Here is a 21,080-nt window from a genome sequence, read left to right as displayed (position 1 = left end):
TGTTTTTTGCATTATATTATTTGAGCTGTGGGATCAAGTCTTTCCATAAGCCATCCTTACACCTCTAAGTACGTTTTATTATTCTAAGCTGGTTTGACATGGATTTTATGGCATTTAGACAACAGAAGTGAAAGCACTGGTAAGAAAGAAGTAAGAAACACCATGGGGCTCAGAAAAGCAAAGTTGATCCATCTGGTACATGGGCAAGGATGTTCCTGAACAATTCTGCAGTAAGTTGGAAGATAGGAAAAATACCTAATGAACTTGTAGATCTGGGTAAGGAGATTTTTGGTAGAATATCGTAAGGCTAATTGGCTTCTCTTAACTATATGAGATAGGGTTTTGCAAGGGAAAGAGATAAGCAAGCATAATTTAGAAGAACTATAGGGGGTCCCAGGCAGACTCTTTGGCTGGAAAATTACTCTGATAGCAAGAAATTAGCCCCAAAGCAAAGATGAAAAGTAGGGTGCTTCCAATTAAACATGTGATAAGGTCAAACCTCAATCAAGAGTGTGGCTAGAAGGCACAGCTCACCTGGACAAAGATGCTTGTAAGAATATTAGGAGCATATACCACAACAACCTGACTTGGACCCAAAGTTGAGAGAGGCCAGTCTCAAAAAAATTTGTGGGAATGGCTTTTGCATAATATGATACTTATATACATATATGTTACATATCATATATATCATATTAAAAACAAAAAAAACCCCTGTTTTTTATTCTGTTCTTTCATATAACACTTCTGACAACAAATGTGTAGTTCTTCCCACACCAAGCAATTCTCTAGTTCTTGGTGGACATCTCCTGGATGTCCTACAATTCAACTCAATTCTGACACAACTGCTCAGAGTCAGTGCAGACCCACAGAATAAAAGCTCAGTCCCAAAAGACTATCCCCCACTTCAGATGTCAATCACAAGTCTCGACTTCCTTTATTTCTGACTTACTAGCTATAAATTGGAGGAAACCCCTCTTTCATTCAATAATTTGCTAGAATGGCTCACAAAACTCTGGGAAACATTTACTTATGGCTACCAATGGATATAACTCAGAAACAGCCAAATGGAATAGATACACAGGGTGAAAAATGGGGGAGAGACCGCAGCACAACTCTCTCCGCATCTCCATGTGTTCACCAACCCAGAAGCTCTCAGAACTCCTTCCTTTAGGGCTCTTATGGAGCTTTATCAAGTAGGAATGATTCATGAAATACTGGCACCGGTGATTAACTCAACCTCCAACCCCTTTCCCCTCCCTCAACACAGGGGGTGAGGCTAAAAGTTCCAACTCTGTAATCACAGGGTGAGCTTCCCTGGCAACTAGTCCTCTTATCCTTAGGGGGCTTCTGAAAGTCACCTTATTAACATAAATTCAGGTGTGGTTGAAAGGGTATTGTTTTGAATAACAAAAGATGTGCCTTTTTCCTTTATCTCTCTGAGTTGTTTCAGGAGCTAGGGACAAAAGCCTAATACTATAACAACAACAACAAAAATTTAACTTTTGCTTTTATCTCTCGGAAATCACAGGGATTTTAGGACATCTGTCCAGAAGCCAGCGATGAAGATCAAACTACATATTTCTTATTATATCACAATTTCACACATGTACATGATATCTGTAAGATAAGTGAACTACATAAAGTAAGTTCACAAAGTTTCTGTAGGAGTTTTGTCCATTTACAAACAGATTGTAAGCTAAAAGTATCTGTGACAAGGCTCAATGAATTTAGAAGTTCATTTTTCCAATGTTAAGGACATGCCTGTGACACAGCCTCAGAAGGTCCTGATGGCATGTGCCCAAGGTGATCAGGCTACAACTTGGTTTTATACATTTAGGGAGACATAAGACATCAATCAATACATGTAAGATGACTATTAGTTCAGTCCAGAAAAGCAGGACTACTGAAAGTGGGGGCTTCCAGGTCATAAGCAGATTCAAAGGTTTTCTGATTGGCAATTGGTTGAGTTATTATCTAAAGACCTAGAATTAATAAAAGGGAATTTATCATGCAGATGAAGCTTTAGGTAGCAGGCTTCAGAGAGACGAGATTGTAAAGGTTTCTTATCAGACTTAAAAGAGTCTGTTCTACTAGAATTAAGGTCTCAGTGTTGATGTTAATGCTGGTCAGCTGTGCCTGAATTCCAAAAGGGAGGGGGGTATAATGAGGCATGTCTGAGTACCCTTTCCCATCATGGCATGAACTAGTTTTTCAGGTTAACTTTGGAATGTCCTTGGCTGAGAGGAGGGTCCATTGAGATGGCTGGGCAGCTTGGAATTTTATTTTTGGTTAACAAGTTCAACATTAAAAACCTCTGTACCTCCAACTTTGTATGGATAAAAAGAAGGCTGAAAAAGCTACTTGGCTGTAATCATGGGCCATTTCATTTTTATAATCTGAAAAGAAGGATAAAATGGAGGGCAGAACCAAAAGCCCAGCAGCTGGAGCCAAGAGCTGCTGAGAATGATGAATTAGCGAACCACTCTCAGAGAGCAGATCTGGTTGTGAGATAGGAACATTCTCTATCTTAGGGTCTATGAAACTGGCAACACATGCCTCCTGAATTTCAGAATTGCTATGGACCATTTACTGTGATGTGCTTTCTATATTTTTCCCTTTTTGATGGGAGCATCTATCATGATTATCCCTCTCCCTGTCTCATTATTGTATGTTAGATTTGTGTGGGAAGATAACATGTGTTTTTAGTTCCTAGGTTCCCAGAATAAGAGGAGCACACTCAAAGAGCCACATTCATGAGATACTGGATTTTTCACTTGATATCATAATTGGATGAGACTTAAAAGAAAGTGAGCATATTTTGCAAATGGGAGGGATGTTAACCACTGACAACCACACCCATAGGGTCCATTGTATTAGCCCGTCTGCAAAGATGGCTGCCAACAATTCCTTCTGTCCATACATATATTCCCCTTTTTAATGTGACTATTTCACCTGCCAGCTACTGAAGGGCTTTATTTCCATTTCCCCTTGTGACTTGTTTGACTAACAGCAAGAAGCAAAAGTAATGCTATTCCAATTCTAGACCTGGGCCTTAAGAGGCATGACAGCTTCTGCTTTCACTCTCTTGAAACTTAATGTCATTTTTTTAAAGCTTAGGCTAGACTACTCATCATGAGGGACCACATGAAAAGGGATAGGCCCAGCTAGTTTCCACCCATTCCAGCCACTCCAGATGAGATGCCAGACATGCAAATGAAGCCATCTTGGATATTTCAGCTCCAGCTGAGCTTCCAGCTAAATGCAAGTACATTCAGTTGATACCTCATAGAGCAGAACCACTGAGCTGACTTCACGCAAGTCACAGAATTGTAAGAAATAACAAGTCATTGTTGATTTAAGTCAATACATTTAAGGGGTTTTTTTTGTTATCCAGTTGTAGATGAATTATACAGCCTGGGGGGAAAAGAAGATAGCACACTGTTAGTTGCCTCATCGATATTTATCCCCAACTTCTTTTTCCTTGTTAGTAGGTCTCATCTTCCACCTGGAAGCTGAAAACACCTTTCCCAGACTCTCTGGAAGCTACAGCACAGGCATGTTGCCCAATTCTAAACAATAGGACATGAGAGGAAGTCTGCTGGGTGGAATATTTGGAAACAATTTTTTTTCTCGTTAAGAAAAAAGAAATGCCCAAGGAAAACCTTGAAATGCCCCTTCCATTCTTGCTTTTGGACATTTTTTTTGGGAGAGGATATGATGCTTAGCACTCCTGCAGCCACCTTGGGGCCAACAATAGAATCCTTGTTGCTACCTGGTGACAGTGAAGTAGAAAGCTACAAAATTCTTGATTTCTAATGACATCATATGGGATGAACCAACCCAGGAACAGTCTGACTCTGGACCTCTTTTAATGTTAGAAATAAAATCTTATTTGTAAACCACTGTTAGTTGTACAGGTTGTTGACATAGGCACTGAAGTGTCCCCAAATGGTGATGAATAATGAAACAAAAGTCAAAGACAGCAAGTCTAGTGCCAAATTTTTTGATGCCTATGGGTAAGAAGCTGAACACAGTGAGCTTTTTTTCTTTTTTATTTTTGTGGGTTATATATAGATGTATATATTAGTCTGCTATTTTCAATAGTGAGAAGGGATGTTGCCACTTAGTATAATGCCTTTTTCACAGCTATCGTAGAAACTGTATATACATGTAGTACAGAAAATGAGGATCGATTTCTGACTTAAACTGCCTATTTCATTTGTGTGCCTGGTTACACCTAATTTAAGACTCTACAATACAGCATTGCTAGCAGTTACTGTGAAAATATTTCAAGCTCCCTATTTGGTGGAAATACATTTTTTTGTTCCAAGTTTATGAATATTAGAACCTACCTAAAAAGGAGCTTTTAAAAATTTGAGGAAAGGAAAAGGGAGGGCCTACTCTTCTTGCCTGTGTTACTTCTTGTTACTGCTGATTGAGATGCTAGAGATCACATTGGGTGAGATGTGTCTTAGAATACAGCTGAGCAATTCACTTTTAACAGTTTCCATCTGAGTACAAAAAACTGGCCTGTGCAGAAAATTTGATATTCTGACTTGGTGGGATTCTAGGATTTGTTCTATTTTTTTATTTCTGTAATTGTTGTAAGGACATATGGCCCTGTACCTTTTGGGCAGCAGGAGCCAGAATAGCGGGAACATTCTGACAAAATTCTCACTCAGCATGAGGGGGAAGCAGTTCCCTGACACACTGATGAAGTGCCCATTTAGCATTACAAGTGTTTGAGAGGTGGACACACAACTAAAACTCACCTCACTCAAAATATATATTGACACAGAAAAAGTAAATACAATCCGCTGTCATTAACCTTCCTTCTCACCAATGACACATGTTAAATATCTGAAATTCATAAAGGAATTAAATTTAAAAAGTTTACTCATTCATGCATTTAACACATTTATTGAGCATCTGTTATATAAATGCACTGTTTTAGGCACAAGAGATAGAGCCATAAACAAGCAGATTCAATCACTGTTCTCAACTGAGGTACTACTCTGATATAAGAGAGGAGACAGAAATAAGTAAACATTATAAATCAACTACATACTTTTACACAGTGTAAAGTGCAATTAAGAAAATATTATTGAATAGAGGTCAATTTTGGAATGGTTGGGCAGGGAAGACCTTTGGAAGTGACATGAAGTTGGTCTGGGCACCATGCGAAGCTATGCCATGGTGAAAAGTGTTCCAGACAGAGTAGACAGCAACAGCAGAGGCCCTGAATGAGAATGAACTTGGCTTATCTGAAGAGTAGAATGAAGGCCAGAGTGGTAGGATACATACTAATAATAGAAGAAAAATGATAGAAAAGAGAGGGTTTGAGTAGGTGGGCAGGAATTGGACAACATGGTGTCTCATATGTCATAATAGAAGTTTGGATTTTATTCTACCTGCAGTGAGAAGTTGTTAATAAAAAAAAAAATCTATATACTGGAGTTTGAGAAAGAACTATGTCGATGATAGCATAAACCCTCAATCATTTGTCACATAAACTCCAAACTTCAGCAGAGACTTAGGGAGATCAAAGGGACTACCATAGGATTACCCACTGGCTAAAATTCAGATCCATGGCAGTTGGTCCTGACTGGAATTAGACTTCCTTATCTGTTGCCCTCATTGCAGTGGGTCTGAATGTCTCTGTCGACTGTGAATTCGTCTCCCTCTATCTGTGGCATTGAGAAAGTGGCCCAGACTTCTGGAGTCTGTCCCATTGGCCTATTACCTGGGGATTAGCTGCCTTTCTTCTGGAAGTTTGGGTATTTGTTTTCAGGACATATTTAAAGGCCTCCTGAAAGCAATGTTAACAATAACAGAATGTTTTTTATGGTCTTCTACTCAGACTTGGATTTCTAAGAACCAGGGATGGAGACTGTGTTTCCAGATCTAGTCAAATCCCTTCCAAACATAAAGCAACAAAGTGCCTTTTAAACTAGGACTTGTACTGTTTAATGCTCTGGAAACAAATACCCAAGCTTCAGCCAAAGGAGGGAAAGCAATGTTCAGGAAGCTTCCTGAAAGTTTTTTGAAAGCAATTTTCATGCATTAGTATTTTACACACACACACACACACACACACACAGCTAATGAGACAATTGATCTTCAGGAACTAACATGAAATAATTAGGGTCTCTTGGTATTATTGTTATAGATAAATATTGAAGAAGTTCATTCATTCTTTCAGATATTAATTGAGCACTTACTGTGTACTAGGAACTGTGATAGATACTGGGAATTTAATGGTGAACAAGATAAATTCTCTGCCATCAAGGAGCTTATATTCTAACAAACTTAAAATTTACTGAGTGTTCTCTGTATTTCAGCAATGTTACTAACTGCACTAACTCAGTGGGGAAGCTAGACAATAAACAAAGAAGCATGTAATAAGAATTAATAGTAAGTGCTGTAAAGAATACTAAAGCAGGTTATGGTAGAGAGATTAATGGCAGCCTGAAGATGTCCATGTTTCAATCCCCAGAACCTGTGAATATGTTACCTTATAAAGCAAAAGAGGCTTTGTGAACATAATTAAGGGTTATCTGGGCAGGCCCAATGTAATCATAAGAGTCGTCATAAGACGAAGGGACAAAGGTCAAAGACATAGAAAAAGAGAAGATTTAAGGATAGAAACAAAGAGGAGAGATGTTACACTGCTGGCTTTGAAGATGGAAAAAGTGAACATGAGCCAAAACAAATAAAACATAGAACAAAACAAAATCCACAGGTGACCTCTAGAACAGGAGTCCCCAATCTCTGGGCCATGGACCCGTACCTGTCTGTGGCCTGTTAGGAACCAGGCCGCCCAGCAGGAGATGAGTGGTGAGTGGCCCACAGGCAAGCATTACCACCTGTGCCCGTCTCCTGTCAGGTCGGTGGCAGCATCAGATTCTCACAGGAGCCTGAATCCTACTGTGAACTGCATATGCAAGGGATCTAGTTTGTGCCCCTTATGAGAAACTAATGCCTCCAAAAGGCTCACCCCACCAAACTGCCCCCATCTGTGGAAAAACTGTCTTCCACAAAACCGGTCCCTGGTGCCAAAAAGGTTGGGGACCGCTGCTCTAGGAGCTGGAAAAGAGGAGACATATTTTCCCCTAGAGCCTACAGAAGGAATACAGGCCTGCTGGCACCTTGATTTTAGTCCTGTGAAACTGATTTTGGATTTCTGACCTCCAGAAATATAAAACAATGCATTTGTTTTGTTTCAAGTCACTAAATTTGTGGTAATTAGATACAGCAGTAGTAAGAAATGAATACACAGGTTTACAGGATGGTGAATTATGGAGGGTGCTCAGGAGTGGCCTCTTTGAGGTGCTGGCCTTCAAACAGAAAAATGAGCAAAGTGAAGGAATGGACCATCTGGTGGGGAGAAAAGCGTTCCAGCCAGAGGGAACAGCAAAAGCAAATGCTCTGAGAAGGGATTCCTCTCAATGTGTTTGACGACTAGCAAGAAGGCTTTGTGTGAATGAGCAAGAGGAAAAAGTTGGTAGGTGATCTCAGAGACATAGCCAGGGTCCAGATTAGGGAGGACCTTTCGACTTGCTAAGCATTTGGACTTTATTCCAAGAATAATGGGAAGTTATTGGAAGGTTGTGAGCCGAGTTATACACTCTTGTTATTTTAAAAAGGCACAATGTAACTACAAAGTGGAAAATCGGCTCTGGGCTGTAGATATCAGCACAGGCGAAAGGGAAAGCAGAGAGATGGGTTGGGAGAGCTGAGACTGAAGTTATCCAGCTGAGGGGTGCAGAAGTGCGGACTGCAATGACAGCAGGCAGAAAGGACTATCTGTTCTAGACAGAATGGACAGGAATTTGCTGGTAGATTGGATTGAAGGTATGAGACAAAGGAGACATGGATGATATCAAGGATTTTGATACTATAGATTTGAAACATTCTGAGAGGGACAGGTTTGTGATGGAAAATCATGAGTCTGGTTTTAGAAGCTTATTGGACAGCCAAGTAGAGATGTCAGGTAGGCAGTTGGACATAATACCTGAAGTTCAGGAGAGTGGTTGAAGCTGGTGTCATCATTTGCAGAACCCTGGATAGTACATAAAGCACGGGACAGCGTGTGTGGATAGATCCTAAAGACAGAGCCCTAGGGCATTCCAGCTTTTACAGTCCTGGAAAAAGGCAGCTTATCAAAGGAAAAAAAGATAGAAAGAAGGTAACACAACTCTCATTACTTCCACCTTCAGGACAATTCAAAGCCACTGTTTTTGACTTCCTAGCTTGAGTGAAGCTTGAAAAATGGCAACTTGCACCTTTGCAAAACTCCTAATGAGTAGCCATTGGCTTGGTCTGTTTGCCCTGGCTCTGGGTGAGCTTTTAAAATGCCAGTGAGCTCTAATTGTGTTGATTGCCTAACAGCTGTGAATACAAGCTGCTGACTCCAGAACTGCAACTCATTTTGCGAAGGGCACCATCCTTTTCCCACTAATGACTGCTGAGCAGAGCCACCTGAAGCCTGCATGGGGTTTAGCAGCAGCTGCACTTCTGCTCTAAGAAATAGCTCACTGCAGTCAGATCAAACTGAAGCTCTTCCTTGCTTTTCCTCGAAGCTTGGGTACTTATTGCCGGAGCATTAAACAGTAAGAGTCCTAGCTTAACTGATGCACAGTGCTTTATGTTTGATAGGGATTTGGTTAGGCCTACAAACCATCTGAACTAAGAACCTTGAGAAACTCCTGCTATAGTTAGCTCTTTCTGTGACTTTGCAGTGTGACCAGGAATGAGGACAGAATAAGAATTTGCTGCCTCTATGATAGAACTGTTTAGGCACTAGAACACTGGAACTAGATCTACAACCCATGCATTTAATTTCCTCTTCAACTCCCCTACTCCTTTTTTCAATATGATGGTAATGACCTTGTTTTAAAAAAAAAAAAAAAAAAAAAAAAAAAAAAAAAAGCCTTCTGCTTTACTTCCCACTCTGCTCCTCTTCCCAGGGACTCGCTTTCTTCCTGACTGCTCTCGCATTATAAATACTCAGCTCCCTGTGTTATCACTCTGCTTAGAGCAGCCATTATCAGCCTTGGCTAAACATTGGAATTACCTGGGAACTTTTAAAAATCCGGAAGTCTGGGTCTCGCCTCCAGAGATTCCAGCTTAATTGTCTTGAGTGTGGCCTGGATATTTGGGTTTTCAAAAGTTCCCCATGTAATTTTAACGTGCAACCACTATTGAGTATCACTATCCTCCAGACTCTCTTGTGTTTTCCAAATTAACGAGCAGCTGATATTAGAAATCTCACTTACCAGGAGAAAAGGGTGAACACCCCCCCAGCCCCCCCGGGGTCGTCTCCTTTTCCAGGTGACATTTCTTTATAGCAGTGCGTGAAAGAGAAGCCCTGCTGCTTGAAATCTCCCTCAAGGGAGTGTAAGATCCAGGCAAAGACAAGATTGCAGAGGAGATACCTTGGGGGAAAGTAGGATCCTAAATACTTACACCTGGAGACACTTACCTTTAATACTGAATTTGTCACATGCAAATTTGTCTATGCAAACCAGGGCCTTATCTGTAGCTTCCCCTCAGGGGTTTTGGGAAGTGCGCTAGTACTCCGTAACAGGGTTGTAAAGCACCACCTCTGCTCGCCAGGGAACCCTCTGGAAAGGAGGTGGAAAAAGAGGCTTCTACCCTTGCAACTCAAAGTGTGTTCCTTGGCCAGGGGGATCCATTACCTAGTATTTTCTTAGATATGTGGTATTTGGGGGCCAGTTCCACACCTGTTCAATAAGAATCTCCATTTGAACAAGACGCCCAAAGGATGATATGCAAGTTTGAGGAGGGCTGGTTTAACTTGAGGGTAACGAAAAGTGCGAAACCGTACTTTGCAGGAGAAGCTAGGCGGAGGGAGCCAATTATTCTTCCTCTTGCAGCTGGGTCTTTTTGTAGTGAGTGGCGAAGCGGGAGGCTGGCAGGCCAGGGTGCTGGACTGGGTCAGGCGCGGCCCCGCCTCCCTCCTGGGTCCTTGCCCTGCGCGCGGTTGCTGTGGCAGCGCAGGACGCGGCTAGAGCTGGGGCTGCCGCGCCCTCCACCTCCTCCTCCAAAGGCCTCCCCGTACCCCTGGCTCGGGCCCAGCCTGCGGCTCCGCCATGCCCTGGAGGAGGCGCAGGAACCGGGTGAGTGCCCTGGAGGGCGGCCGGGAGGAAGAGGCGCCCCCGGAGGCTGCCGCTGTGCCTTCGGCGCTGTTAACGTCCCCGCAGCAGACGGAGGCGGCGGCCGAGCGGATTCTGCTCCGGGGCATCTTCGAGATCGGGAGGGACAGCTGTGACGTGGTACTGAGCGAGCGAGCACTGCGGTGGCGGCCCATTCAGCCAGAGCGCCCGGCGGGTGAGTGTCAGGCCCCAAGCGTCTTCGCCTCCCTCCGCGCCTCCTGCCTCTCCCCGGCCCAAGGCCTGCCACCCGCGCGCTTTCGCTCCACCCTCTCCTTCTCTCTCCTCCCCTCCCCGGGCTCTCCTCACAGCCCGGACTCTCCTCACAGCCTGGACAGGTTACCGAGTCCCCAAGTCGCCGCCGCCTCCTTCCCAACCGGGAACTCACGCCCCTCGCCCCACCCCAGAACCCCCAGGGATTCATTTCGCTACCTAGCCTTCTCCCGCCTCCGGGACCTTCCCCGGACAAACGTCACACTCAGCTTTTGTTCAGCGTCTCAGCAGAAAGTCTTGAGCCACAAAGGGGAGGTAATTTACAAATGTGAGAAGGTCACCTACTCCGCCCCTCCAAGTTGAAAAAGTTTTAATCCATCAATTTGATGGTACATTGAAACTATAAACATTTTACAGATTATGCATACACAAGAGTTCTGAATCCAACTTTCATTTTGCTGACTTGAAAATGTAACCCCAGAGCTTTGGGAGCGTTTCTGGATTTTTTTCTGCCCCTCACCTCCCTTGCCATTGTCAAGAATCAAGACTTCTTCAGGCTCAGTCTAGAAACTTTTAATTTTTAATATTGACCCTAGAATATTGGATCACAGTTTTGCGATACTTAGTTACGTCAAGCGGTTTGCTCACGTTTGCCTTTTATTGACTTAAAATTTTAGTTACCTAAAAAAGTTAGAATGCTGTAGTTTACAACAGACATACTTGGAGTCTATTTTCACGTCTTAGTCAAATGGCTTTATAAACTTACAGATAACTTATAAAGACCATTTTACAAGTCTCGTAGACTTTCATATAGTCTTATTTCTAAATCCAAACTCGAGAAATACTCCCCATTGTTGAATTAGCTCAGCTGTGAGTGGTGAAAGAGATGAAATGGGGGAGGAACTACATCAAGGTTACTCGCTAGGAGATGACTTGTGGGAAACGGAATTTGGTATTCAACCTCTTTTAGCGAAATACAAACTTATGAAATTAAAAAAATTTGCCTTCCCCTGTTGGAAAACAAGACACAGCGTGCTATTTATGTTACAGAATAGAAAGACTCATTGTCTTCAAGTTTCTTGCTCAAAAGTCTAACGAAATGAAACCAACTAGCCAGGGTCTCAGCACTGGTTGCGATTGTGAATTCTGCCTGTGCTGCATGTGCCATGGTCGCTCACTTCATGAAAACAGTCTTTGACCTTAAAGTGTTTTCAGGTGTTCTAAAAGCCAAGGTGTAGTATTTTCTTGAACCTTTTAAGTTAAAAGCTAGGGATATAGCTATAGAATTATTTGTAAGTCTTTCAGGCAATTCGAGTTATGCAATATAGAAGTTTATAATTAGAGTTTGGATTAGCCCAAAGAGTCAATTTAACCTACAACGCAGCTGAAATACTATAGAATTAAAATGAGACATTGTGCAATGAGAGGTCATACAAACCAATGTTGCAGTATTTGTGTACAAAAAAAGCAAACAATGACATGAGAAAAATGCTGTTTTTTATTGAGTGGTGATTAAGGAAAAATAGGTTTAATTAGCGCACCCCTGGCAGTAGAGTTCTAAAATACATCTTGATAGATTTGTAACTTTAAAGGTTGTAAGTACTGATTCTTTGTTTGATTATGCCCTAAAATCATTTGATTGTCTCTTTCCTTCAAACAGGTGTACCCTTTTTTCTTTGTAATTAAGAGCTGGTATTCAAACTACTTTGGGCCTCTAAAATTGGGGACACAGAAGCCTAGAGCCTTAGTAAGTACTTCTATTTATGGAAAAAAACAAGAGATGTTTTGTTTAGGTAAAATATAGCCAGACATAGTGGTGCGTGCCTGTAATCCCAGCTACTTGGGAGGCTGAGTCAGGTGAATTGCTTGAACCTGGGTGGTGGAGGTTGCTGTAAACCGAAATCATGCCACTGCACTGCAGACTGGGCAACAAGAGTGAAATTCCATCTCAAACACAACAAACAAAAACAAACACTGGGAAACAAAAAGGAGATATTAAGAGATGATATATTTAAATATTAGAAGTACTCTCTGTTGTTGAATAAGCTTAGATGTGAGTGGTAAAAGATTAAATGGAAGAGGAGCTACATCAAAGTTACTGTACTTGGGAGGACGTGATATGGTAGGATGTGGTGGGGAGAGAGCACGTCCATTGCTGGTTGGCAAGTGACTGGCTGCCTCAGAAAAGGATGAGGGTGGGTAGAGGTCACTGGAGATTATTTTAACATACCTATGTTTTCAAGACTGCTTAGTTTTTAAACCTCATAGTACCTTAATTGTTTTCACTGATGAAATAAAATACTATGTGATCTTTTTCTAATTTTCCATCTTGAGTGATGAGCAAAGACATTAATGTATTTTATGAAGACTTTGACTGCCAAAATTGGGACAAATTGATGGTCTTGTTGGCAGGATAAATGAGCATAACTGTAGTAATTGTAGTTCTTTTTATTGGGTTCAGGGGTGACCTGGAATAATGGATGTGTTACCCTTCCCTGTAGAAGTGAGGCTTTCAAAAAGAGGCTATAAGTCAAGTTGGGAGGCGCAAAAGTATCAGCACTTTTTGGGGATCTTTTTTAGGTAGAAAAATATTTTAAATCAAACGTGTGATGTTATGCATGTGCTTCTTAAGCACGTTAACTCAACCAGATCCAACAGCTGGTCTAATAACTTTTTAATTGTTTAAAAAATTTTAATTGACACATTGTAATTGTACATATTTATGAGATACTATTTGACGTTTTGGTATTTATGTTGTGCAGTTATCCGATCAAAGTAGTGTTTCCTTCATCTCACACGTTCATCATTTCCTCACACATTCATCATTTCCTTGTGGGTTAGAACATTCAAAAGACTCTGTTCTAGTTATTTTGTAATATACAGTATTTTACTGTTAACCATAGTCACCGTACTATGCAACAAAACCCCAGAATTTATTCTTCCTACCTAGTTACAACTTTGTGTCTGTTGACTAACCTCTCTCCATCCTTCCTTCTCCCCTCCCCTTCCCAGTCTCTAGTAACCACTATTCTAATCTCTGCCTTATCTGTATCAACCTTTTATAATAGAAAAAGATTCTACATGTGAGTGACATCATGTGGTGTTTGTCTTTCTGTGTCTGGGTTACTGCACTTAACATGATGTCCTTCAGGCTTATCCATTCACAATTGACAGGACTTTATTTTTTTATGGCTGACTAGTATTCCATTATGTTTATGTATCACATTTTCTTTATTCATCTATGGTTGTATGCTTAAGTTGATTCTGTATCTTGGCCATTGTGAACAGTGCTGCAATAAACAACGGGAGTGCAGATCTCTTCAACATACTGATTTTATTTCCTTTGGATGCATATCCAGTAGTGGGATTGCTGGATCATATGATACTTCTATTTTTGATTGTTTTAGGAACTTCCATGCTGTTTTCCATAATGACTGTACTAGTTTACAATCATACCAACAGTGTGTGTTCCCTTTTCTCCATATCTGTGTCAATACTTATTTTCTTTTGTCTTTTTGGCAATAGCCATTCTAACTGGAGTGAAGTGCATCTTCTTGTGGTTTTGATTTGCATTTCCCTGATGATTAGTGATGTTAAGTATCTTTTAAATGTACCTGTTGGTCATTTGTGTGTCTTCTTTCGAGACCTGTCAAAATCTTTTGCCCATTTAAAAAATCAAGCTGGCCAGGTGCACTGGCTCACACCTGTAATCCCAGCACTTTTGGAGTCCAAGGCAGGCAGATCACGAGGTCAGGAGATCGAGACCATCCTGGCCAACATGGTGAAACCCCGTCTCTACTAAAAATACAAAAATTAGCTAGGTGTGGTGGTGCATGCCTGTAGTCCCAGTTACTTGGGAGGCTGAGGCAGGAGAATCGCTTGAACCCGAGAGGTGGAAATTGCAGTGAGCTGAGATGGTGCCACTGCACTCCAGCCTGGCGACAGAGGGAGACTTCATCTAAAAAAAAAAAAAATCGTTATTATTTTTTCTGTTGAATTAAATTTCTTATATATTTTGGATTTTATCCCTTTGTCACATGTATAGATTGCAAATATTTTTCTCCCATTCTGCAGCTGTTTTCACTTTGTTAATAGTTTTCTTTAACGTGCAAAGGATTTTAGTTTGATTTAATCTTATTTTGTCTGTGCTTTTGAGGTCTTATTTTTAAAATCCTTGCTCAGCTCAGTGTTGAGAATAATTTCCCTTTTTTCTTCTAGTAATTTCATAGTTTCAAGTTCTACATTTTAAATCTTTAATCTATTTTGATTTTTGTATATGGTGAGAGGGAGGGGTCTAATCTCATTCTTCTGCATGTGAATATCTAATTTTCCTAGTACCACTTGTTGAAGAGACTGTCTTTTTCCCAGTGTATGTTCTTAACATCTTAAAAAAATCAGTTGGCTATTGTAGGTGCAAAAATGTATTTCTAGGTTTTCCGTTTTATTTCATTGGTCTGTCTGGTTTTATGCTAGTTCCATGCTGTGTTAATGTAGTTTTATCGTATATTTTGAAGTCAGGTAGTATGGTGCTTCCAGTTTGGTGCTTTTTGCTCAGGATTGCTTTGGCTATTTTTTTTTTTTTTTTGTGGTTCTATATGAATTTTCAGATTGTTTTATTTCTGTAAAGAATGGTGTTGTTCTGATAGAGATTGCATTAAATCCGTAGATCACTTTGGGTAATATGGCCATTTTAACAATATTAATTATTTCAATCCATGAACATGGACTATCTTCCCATTTATTGATGTGGGAAGATAATTTCTTTCATCAAAATTTTATGCTTTTCACTGTAGAGATTCTTTCACTTCCTTGGTTTATTTCTAGGTATCTTTTTTAAAAAGTAAGTACTATAAATGGAATTGTTTTCTTGATTTTTTCACATAGTATAATATTAGTGTATAGAAATGCTACTGATTTTTATATGTTGATTTTGTGTTCTTCAACTTTACTAAATTTATTCTAACAGTTCTTTCGTGGAGCATTTTGGATTTTCTATCTATAAGATAGTATCTTCTGCAAACAGGGACAGTTTGACATGCTTCTTTCCAATTTGGATGCTTGTTATTTCTTTCTTCTGCCCAATTTATCTGGCTAGAACTTTCAGTAGTATGTTGAATAGAAATTGTGAAAGTGGGCATCCTTCTCGTTATTGATCTTAGGATTGATCTTATTATTGATCTTTTCCCATTCAGTATGATGTTAGCTGTGGACTTGTCATATGTGGCCTTCCTTGTGTTGAAGTGTATACCTTCCATACCTAATTTGTTGAGTTTTTAATCATGAAATGATGACAAATTTTGTCAAAGGCTTTTTCTGCATCTATTAAAATGATCTTATGGTTTTTGTCTTTCTGTTAATATGATGTATCACATTTACTGCTTTGTGTGTGTTAAACCATTTTTGCATCCCTCTGATCCCTCTGATGAATCGCACTTGAACGTAGCAAGTTATCTTTCTAATGTGCTGTTGGATTTGGATTGCTAATATCTTGAGAATTTTTTGCACCTATGTTCATCAGGGATATTGTACTATAGTTTTCTGTGTTGTATTGTTATCTGATTTTGGAATTAGGGTAATGCTTGCCTCATGAAATGAGTTTGGAAGTATACCCTCTGTTTCAGTTTTCTGAAATATTTTGAAATGAATTGATACTGGTTTGTTAAATGTTTGGTTGAGTTCAGCAATGAAGCCATTCGTTTCTGGGCTTTTCTTTGATGAAAGAGTTTATTACTGATTCAATTTCTTCACTTATTATTGGTCTGGTCAGATTTTATATGTCTTCCTAATTTAATCTTGGTAGGTTGTAAGTGTCTGGGAATTCATTTTTTCTGTGTTATCAAATTTGATGAAATTTGTTGAAAACTAAATTTTGTTCATCTTTTGAAATTATTTTTAGTCTCTATTTCATTTATTTCTCCTCTGAATTGAATTATTTCCTTGCTTCTACCAACTTTGGGATTAGTTTATTCTTTTCTTTTTTCTCTTTTTTTAAGATGGAGTTTCGTTCTTGTTGCTCAGGCTAGAGCGCAATGGCGCGATCTAGGCTCACTGCAACCTCTGCCTCCCGGGTTCAAGCAATTCTACTGCCTCAGCCTTCTTGAGTAGCTGGAATTACAGGCATGTGCCACCATACCTAGCTAATTTTGTATTTTCAGTAGAGACAGGGTTTCTCCATGTTGATCAGGCTGGTCTCGAACTCCCGACCTCAGGTGATCCGGCCACCTCGGCCTCCCAAAGTGCTGGGATTACAGGTGTCAGCCACCGTGCCTGGCTGATTAGTTTGTTCTTGATTTTGTAGTATCTTGAGGTGCATCATTAGGCTGTCAGAAATCTGTTGTCTTTTTTAATAGAGGCATTTATTGCTATAAGCTTACCTCTTAAAACTGCTTGTGCTATGTTTCACTATGATGTATTTTCATTCTCACTTGTCTCAAGAAAAATTTTATTTTCCTTTTTAATTTCTTCATTGACCCATTGGTTGTTTAGGAGCATGTCGTTTCCATGATTTGTGAAGTCGTCAGTTTTTCTCGTTGTTGATTTCTAGTTTAGTTCTTTCCTTTTCTTTCTTTCTGAGACAAGGTGTTGCTTTATCTCCCAGGCCCAAGTGCAGAGGCACAATCTTGGCTTAGTGCAACCTCTGCCTCCTGGGCTTAAGCAATCCTCTCACCTCAGCCTCCCAAGTAGCTGGGACTACAGTTGTGTGCCACCGTGCCTGGTTAAATTTTGTTGTTGTTGTTGTTTTGTTTTGTATTTTTAGTAGAGAGGGCTTTCACCGTTTCACTGTGTTGCCCAGGCTGTTCTCAAACTGCTGGGCTCAAGCAACCTGCATACCTTGGCTTCCCAAAGTGGTGGGATTACAGCCGTGAGCCACCACACCTGGTCTGATTTCTGGTTTTATAACGCTGTGGTCAGTAAAGATACTTGATATTATCTTAATCTTTTACAATTTGTTAAGACTTGTTTTGTGGCCTAACATGTGATCTGTCCTCAAGAATGTTCCATGTGCATTTAAGAAGAATGTGTATCTGCAGCTGTTGGATAGAATGTTCTGTAAGTGTCTGCTAGGTGCATTTGGTCTATGGTGCAGCTTAAGTCCAGTATTTCCTGATTTATCTGTGTGTGTTTGTGTATGTATGTATGTCTAGATAATTTATTCATTATTGAAAGTGAGCTGTTAAATTGTCTTACTATTATTGTATTGGAGTTTATCTCGTTAGATTGAATATTTGCTCTATATATCTGGGTACTTAGGTATTAGGTACATGAATGTTTATAATTGTTATATCCTGTTGTTGAAATGATCCCTTTATCATTATATTATGACCTTCTTTGTCTCTTTTTACGGTTTTTGAATTAAAGTATATTTTGTCTGATATGAATATTGCTACTCCTGCTCACTTTTGGATTCTGATTGCATGGAATATCTTTTTCCGTTTCTTCACTTTCAGTCTGTCTTTAATGGTGAGGTAAGCCTCTTTTAGGCAGCATGTAGTTGAGTTTTTTTGTTTTGTTTTGTTTTGTTTTCCAGTCATGCAGCTACTTTATATCTTTTAATTAGATAATTTATTTACATTCAAGATTTTTATTGATAAGAACTCATATCTGCCATTTTGTTGTTTTCTGGTTGTCTTGTAGATTCTCAGTTCTTCTTTCTTTCTTGTTTACCTCTGTGGTTTGGTCATTTTCTGTGGTCCTAAGCTTTGTTTCCTTCTATCTCTTGTTTATGTATCTCTTGTAATTGCTTTCTTTGTGAATACCATGGGGCTAACATAAAGAGCCTTGTAGTTATAATAAACTGTTTTAAGCTGATAACAAGTTAACTTTGGTCACATAAAAATACTCGACTTTTTCCCCCCATCCCTAATTTATATTTTTGTTGCCTTTATTTCTTTAGCATGTGTTCCTTAGCCATTGTAGCTGTTGTTGTTTTTGACCAGTTTTACTTTAAACCTTCATCTAGAGGATTGAGAGATTTACATCGTAACATGATATCACTGGGACATTCTGAGTTGGATTTATAAATTTACCTCTATTGGTGAGGTTTATACTCTCACATGTGTTCGTGATAGTTACCATGTTTTCATTTGCAGCTGTAGCACTCCTGTAAGCATTTCTTGTAAGGCTGGTGTAGGGGTGATGAATTCCCTCAGCTTTTGCTTGTCTGGGAAGGCCTTTAGTCTCCTCCAGGATAGTTTTGCTGGATATAGTATCTTTTATCCTTGGCTGAGAGTTTTTTTTTGTTTGTTTTTCTTTTAGCACCTTCAATAAATTATCCCTTTCTCTCCTGGCATAAATCAGTAATTTAAGGTTACTGATGAGAAATCTACTGATAGTCTAATGAGGATTCCCTTACATGTAAATTGATGCTTTTCTCTTGCAGATTTTAGAATTCTCTGTCTTCAACTTTTGACAGTTTGTCTATAATGTGCCACAGAGAGAATCTTTTTAGGTTGAATCTAATTGGGAATCTTTGTGGTTCCTTAATCTGGATGTCTGTATCTCCCCCAATATTTGGGAAGTTTTTAGCTATTATTTCATTAAATAGGTTTTCTGTGCCTTTCTTCAACTTTTCTTCATCCGCTAGTTCTATAATGCAAAAATTTGTTTACTCCTTTTTTAAATCTTTGTGTTATTTCACAAAACGTATTCTCGGATTTTGAAATTCTTCCTTCTGCTTGATCTGGTCTATTCTGGAAGCTCTCAATTGTGTCTTTTATTCTTTTTTTTTTTTTTTTTTTTTTTTGAGACTGAGTCTGGCTCTGTCACCCAGGCTGGAGTGCAGTGGCCGGATCTCAGCTCACTGCAAGCTCCGCCTCCCGGGTTTACGCCATCTCCTGCCTCAGCCTCCCGAGTAGCTGGGACCACAGGCGCCCGCCACTTCGCCCGGCTAGTTTTTTGTATTTTTTAGTAGAGATGGGGTTTCACCGTGTTAGCCAGGATGGTCTCGATCTCCTGACCTCGTGATCCGCCCGTCTCGGCCTCCCAAAGTGCTGGGATTACAGGCTTGAGCCACCGCGCCCGGCAATTGTGTCTTTTATTCACTGCATTCTTCAGACTTCTGGGTTTTAAATGATAGATCTTGTTTTAATTTCTCATTTTATAACTTTCCTGATTTCTTTGGGTTGTTTGTATTCTCTTGTATCTTGCTGAATTTCTTTAAGATCATTATTTTTAATTTTATAAACACCCTTTGGGGTCTGTTACTAGAGACTTACTGTGTTCCTTTGGCGGTGTCATGTGTCCTTTTTCATGTTTCTTGTGACATCTGCACATCTAGTGGAATAGTCACATTTTCCGGTTGTATGCAGTAGCTTTCATAGGGAGAGACTTTTCTTGTAGGTGGGTCCTAGAGTGTTGGTTGGATATGGTACATTGGCTTTGGTTTGGGGTGGATTCAGTAGCATGGTCTCTGTGTAGTTTCTTCAGCTGTAATCTTCATCAGCAATGTCTGTGATTGCCTCAGTGGCCTAGGCTGCAGGAGTTTTTGATGGTGGTATAGTTTTGGTCGGGACAGGCGTGTCATGATAGTTGTCAGGCTGGACACTTGCAGGCTGGGAGGGGTGACAGGCTGTCTTTTGGGCTCCCAGGGAGGAGAAAGTATGATTTTCCAGCTTTTTTTCTATGTTTACTTAAAACTTTGTTGTCTGGCTCACAGTGTTCGCTATCTAAAGTCTGGCCAGTGGTGGTGGTCATATTGCAATCATTACAACTTCAGATTTTCTAGACCTTTTCCATTTTAGTGACTTTCAGCCTTCATTCACTTCCATTCATGACCACAGAATAGATGTCATCTCTATTGAAGGCAAACTCATCCCATCCCTTCAGCTTCATCTAGAAATTTGTTTCATCTGTTACACTTTCTTTCTTTGGTTTTTAGCCTTCACTTCTACCAGCTTTTTCACTTAAGCACAGAGATATGTTCAGGACTCTCCCATTCTAACAGTCTCTGCCTTGATCCTACAAGATTCTGTCTCTAGCTGCTACCTTGCTTTTTTATTTTTTTCTTACTTGCTCTGATAAGCTGCTAGAAAAATTGGTTTACTCTCACCACCTCCATTAGTTTACCTCTTAATTATTCTTCAACCATCTGAGACCTGGCTTTGTTCTTTCTCTGCTGAAACTCTTTAGGCAAAGATTAGCAGAAGTCTTCTAATTGCTCAGTCAAGTGGGAACTTTCAGTCCTTATCTTTCTGTATTTCTCCTTCATTTGACTTTGACTTAACTCTCTTGGTTTTTGTAATACCACCAGCACCTAGTTTATCAGTCTCCCATGGGGACTTCATTCTATCTGCCTGCCAAATGGTGGAGTCCCAAGGAGTGTGGTCTCATCTGCTGTTCCTCATTATATGCTTTCTGGTCAGCATTGCCCACTGTGGTTCTCATCTACCATCATCCACCTCCAGAAGTGCCATAAATTTAGTAAATATACAAGAGAAGCATTTTTTATTGCTCCATAGACTAACTCTGATCTTTTGTTCCCTATCATGGTTATGGAACTCACTATTCAGCATCAGCTGTCAAACTATTTAACTTTGCTATTTAGGTTTGTGTAAGTTATGGGACAATAATTAGGATAACTAGAATTAGCTTGTAGCTTATATAGGATACATCATAGAATTGCATATGTAAATAGTGAATATTTTGGCTTAATATGTGAAGGAGTATTTAGGAAGCTATCTGGAATGTTATCTA

The 21,080-nt window shown here is 40.0% G+C and overlaps 1 protein-coding gene and 1 long non-coding RNA gene across 10 annotated transcripts in view; one reads left to right on the top strand and one right to left on the bottom strand.

The window, feature by feature from the left end:
* Positions 1-21,080, top strand: part of CERKL (CERK like autophagy regulator) — a 141,049-nt gene that overhangs the window by 683 nt on the left and 119,286 nt on the right. For 4 of the 9 annotated variants that reach the window (XR_012421295.1, XM_065525720.2, XM_074009557.1 and 1 more), the window contains exon 1: positions 10,017-10,353. The exons of 3 other annotated variants lie outside the window; for them this stretch is intronic. Coding sequence is in view for 2 of the 6 variants with exons in the window: in XM_065525720.2 (XP_065381792.1) it covers positions 10,116-10,353 (238 nt within the window). In the remaining 4 variants the exon portion in view is untranslated. Of the gene's footprint in view, positions 1-10,016; positions 10,354-12,048; positions 12,136-21,080 lie in introns of those variants that run through there. 2 more of the 9 variants (XM_074009555.1, XM_074009560.1) reach the window with 2 other exon arrangements.
* Positions 14,311-21,080, bottom strand: part of LOC135966565 (uncharacterized) — a 33,206-nt gene continuing 26,436 nt past the window's right edge. Inside the window, exon 2 of the long non-coding RNA XR_010579958.2 lies at positions 14,311-14,346. This is a non-coding gene — a long non-coding RNA (uncharacterized lncRNA). The remainder of the gene's footprint in view (positions 14,347-21,080) is intronic.

Source organism: Macaca fascicularis, chromosome 12 (genome assembly GCF_037993035.2).
Source record: "Macaca fascicularis isolate 582-1 chromosome 12, T2T-MFA8v1.1".
Classification (NCBI taxonomy): Eukaryota; Metazoa; Chordata; class Mammalia; order Primates; family Cercopithecidae; genus Macaca; species Macaca fascicularis.
The sequence above is the reverse complement of the archived record's forward strand: the minus strand, read 5'-3'. Positions and strand labels throughout refer to the sequence as shown.